This window comes from Cimex lectularius, unplaced genomic scaffold (assembly GCF_000648675.2).
Source record: "Cimex lectularius strain Harlan isolate CLEC.00 unplaced genomic scaffold, Clec_2.1 scaffold443, whole genome shotgun sequence".
In the NCBI taxonomy this organism is placed as follows: domain Eukaryota; kingdom Metazoa; phylum Arthropoda; class Insecta; order Hemiptera; family Cimicidae; genus Cimex; species Cimex lectularius.
Genome location: NW_019394192.1, coordinates 8,135 through 12,500, shown reverse-complemented (window position 1 = coordinate 12,500; position 4,366 = coordinate 8,135). Strand labels below are relative to the sequence as shown.

The 4,366-nt window shown below is 36.2% G+C and overlaps 1 protein-coding gene across 1 annotated transcript in view; it reads right to left on the bottom strand.

Moving 5' to 3' along the window:
- Positions 1–4,160, bottom strand: part of LOC106669089 (adhesive plaque matrix protein 2-like) — a gene marked incomplete at its 5' end in the record, with an annotated part of 93,188 nt that extends 89,028 nt beyond the window's left edge. The window contains one exon of the mRNA XM_024230070.1: positions 3,982–4,160. Coding sequence (XP_024085838.1) covers positions 3,982–4,160 — 179 coding nt within the window. The remainder of the gene's footprint in view (positions 1–3,981) is intronic.
- Positions 4,161–4,366: the final 206 nt, after the last annotated feature.

Sequence of the window (4,366 nt, the reverse complement as noted above, 5' to 3'; positions counted from 1 at the left end):
TAAGTGTTATGTGATGTATGGTATATAGTACGTGATATGTAGTATATGTATGTATATAGAATGAAAAATGGCACAAAGGAGGGAAAATTCAAAAGGTGGGGTTGAGATGGGAAGTCCGAGTGGATGAAGTCACGATAGCTCAAGTGGTAGAGCAGCGGCGTATCTAGCCGAAGGTCGTGGGTTCGAATCCCGCTCGTGACGCTGACTTTTTTATATAAACTAAAAACCTTAATTAACTGAACGATATTAATTAGTAAAGCGGACTACGAAAACTAGTGAATTTAATAAGTTAAATGAAGTATATCTTCACTGAAGCTCTCAGTGGCCATTTCATGTGTCGCCGAGAATCAAATAGATTACACGACATTTGACAAATGGCAAAAAGGAGGGAAAATTCAAAAGGTGGGGTTGAGATGGAAAGTTGGAGTGGATCGAAGTCATGATAGCTCAAGTGGTAGAGCGTGGGTTCGAATCCCGCTCGTGATGCTGACTTTTTTATCTCATCTAAAAACCTTAATTGTTTGAAAGATATTAATTGGTCAAGCGTACCACGAAAACTAGTGAACTTGAAATATACGATGTATAAATCTGGGTGTCAGTTAGAGGTTGAATCGTATTGCAGATGTGAGTTTAAAAAGCTCTAATAATAAGGTATGATGTTCATTGGAATTCTTCTAATCGTTCCGTTTCCTTCCTTTTTTGTTTGTGTTTTTCCATTTTTGGTCATCACTTATAACTTGCATATGGGTGTGACTATCGTAAAGTACAGTGATGTCAACTTAATATTTAACCACCCGTTCATCATTGGGTATTGGTATATTCATTGTGCTTCCTTTGTGCCTTAAAATTAAAATCTTTTTTTTTTGTAAGTTATGATTTTAACTTTCAGCTTTTCAAACTGTATTCCTAACATTTTATAAGAAATTCTTATTTATGCACAAGAGCATTCACCCCGTTCTTCTGTCTGATAAAAAGAAATGAATAAAACTTTTAGTACAGTCAGAAAGATAAATTTAATCCTGATGATACTTTCTTCAAAGGATTTGCAACACGCAGGGTACTTTTCACATAAATTGTCCCCAGAATTGTCAGCTGTAATTTCGAACCGTTCGTTTTGCCCTCTGGAGTGCTCATTTATGCCTTACTTCTCCAACAGAGCTTTGAGATTTGCCATTTCCGAAATGTACCGCACTACTTGAGGATGATGAAAGCGCTGTTGACACGCTTGCCAACGTGATAATTATTTGACGATGGCGAGATAGCAATGGTTGATTAGATTAGAGAGCTTTATTCCTTACAAGTGGCTGCGGCAACCGCTTTTAGTCTTAATTGGCAAACATGGTTAAATGGAATTCGATCGTATCCCGTAGTCGATAATGCCATTATGAGGATCGTGGATTATTCTGTAAATCCAGAGACACAAGATACCGGAAATTTGCAATAGGAGCAAAATCCAGATAACATCATGATTAAGACATCACAAAAAAACAATATATAAGAAATATAACGACTATTTATTTTGTGTCGTGTCAACTATTATAAATACTCCTGCTACTCGAGAAATATTATCGTGGAATAAAAAATATTTATCGATAAGTGATTTTGTCGGGTAAAATAGAAATTCAACACCTTGTGTATTTATACAATTAAATAGCCGTGGTACGAATAATGTGACGAATTTCTATACTTTTCAGGAGGGGGAAAAATAGACCGGACCGTAATTAAATTTTAATTAAATAATGCCTTACAAAGTGCCCCAATGTAGATTGTCATTGAAATAATTTTAATAATTTGTAAATAATTCTGTAGAAATTAAGTAAAATATATGGATCTTTGCGATTGGAGTATCAGAAAATTGTAATGAATGTTAAGAATGAATAATTAGATCCGTTCTTTTAAAATGCAACATTCATTGCAGATGATTTTGTTTGAAAATTATATTACAAGGCAATCATGCTGAGGTGTAAGCTGGTAACATTGCTACCTCCACAGGTAGGCAAGTATGCAGATGTAGATTGGTAACATTGCTACCTCCTCAAGTAGGAAAGCAAGCTTAGTAGGAAAGTAAGTGTATTGATAATAAAGCTACAAGTTAGCTGAAGAGTGTGTTGGTAATAATGCTACCTTCTCAGGTAGGCAAGTGTGTTGAGGTGTAATTTGGTAATATTGCTAACTACTCAGGTAGGGCCATATGCTGAGGTGTAAGGTTGGTAACATTTCTACGTCCTGAGGTAGGCAAGTATGCAGTAGTGTAGGTTGGTAACATTGCTACCTCCTCAAGTAGAAAAGTAAGCTGAAGTGTATGTTGATAATAATGTTACGTACACGGGTAGGCAAGTTAGCTGAAGTGTGTATTGGTAATAATGCTACCTTCTCAGGTAGGCAAGTGTGTTGAGGTGTAATTTGCTAATGTTGTTAAATACTCAGGTAGGGCCATATGCTGATGTTCAAGTGGTAACATTTCTACTTCCTCAAGTAGGGAAGTCAGCACATGTGTAAGTTGGTGACATTGCTACCTCCTCAAGTAGGCAAGTTAGCTGAAGTGTATGTTAATAATAATGCTTCCTTCTCAGGTAGGCAAGTATGCTAAAGTGTAAGTTGGTTACATTGCTACCTCTTCATGTAGGCAAGTATTCTGAGGTGTATGTTGCTAATATTGCTACCTACTCATTTAGCGACTTATGCTGAGGTGTAAATGGGTAACATTGCTACGTCCTCAGGTAGGCAAGGATGCTGGTATGGAGATGCATGTTGGTAATATTGTTACAACCTTTCAGTGGCTTAAAAAAAACATAACTTTCTAATATGATATCCGTTACATTAGAATGAATATATCTAAAGGTAGTAATTCGTAAAAATGATATTGCTGATCCAATCATCCGTTGAGATTAGAACAAGATACATTGCTAAATCGCTGATAGGACCCGAGACTTTCTGTGGCAATTGCTAATCCACACTATGATACACCCCAGAGAGAAAGATAAAAGAAAATGAGGGAACAATGGGACTTACTCATTGGAAACAAACAATCCAACAACCTCCTAACAAAGACTGGAAAGAAAGAGGTAACAGAATGGATTAAAGAAAGCAGGAAAAACTGCAATTCCTAACTGAAAACTAAATGGATGTCTGAAAAGTATTGGCATCTAGACGACACGTACAGATTGTGCCAGGAAGCAAAGAAAACACCAACAAACACCAACACACCTACTAACAAACTTGGTGCCAGTAGAACAGCCGTAGAAGAAATCAACCACTGTAACCGAGCATTCTATTCAAGTTCCATGATGAAATAGAAAAAGCACAGAACGCGGTATACAATAGCTATTGAAGGGCGCAGTATAATACACACCACGACTAAAACATCTATCTACAAGGTGCCGACGGTATGCAAAGTTGATATATTGAGATAAACGTGATACTTTTCAGTAATAAATATATCTCATATTTCACCTACAAGAGTTAAAAAATTGCATTCAAATTTGACTACCACCTTAATAGCATAATAATCAACCTGCTTATTAACATAAAAAATTGATAGACGTATTATATTAAAAGGCATACGTATTTCTTGTACTTTACTAATGTCAATAATGTTTAAAAGCAAAAGCAATTTTTATTAAAGTTTCGAATGAAAAACACATTTCAAGTTGATACAAATAACTTGTGATTAACAGAGCTACGTTAATAAGTATTTGGAAGTATGGAATATGGTTAGGATTGTACTCAGGCGGATTGCAAAAATAACAATAGAACGGCATAATTCTCGCAATGCTCACAATCGTCCATAATCCACTTTAATAATCCGAGGTTATTACTAATGATAAAACTGTTCTGTATCCTCGTTTTCCCCTATCCCGGTACCATTCGTAACCGGTTAATACACAGCCCCTCTGGGCGCACTTAACACGAAGAGTTCTTTTTAGCGAGGGTGTTTTTCGGCTTGTACGGGCGGTTTATTATTTGATAAATTCCACTCACCCCAGTGCTAAGCGATGCCACTTTCCGTCAGCGAGCAGTGCAGGGATGAGAACGGATTGAGTGCCATTAGGACCCGAATGGACCAACTTAATGGCATCCTGCCCGGCCACTTCCACGGCAAAATAGCACTCTTCCTGTCTTCTGGATCTCAGACTGAACAGCGTCCCTCCAGCAGGTTTCTGGAAAAGAAAAATAGAATGTTTGTTTTTCTTCGCAAAAAAATATCCCTATTAAACTTAGTAAAAGTAAACAACTAAAACAAAGAAAAAACATAAGTTACAAAGAGGTTTTTTTAGTAGTTTTTGAATCAATAAAAATATATTAATTTATAATCTAGTTGTATTTAATGGGTACTCGATTATTTTTTTTTTTAAACTTATTTTTA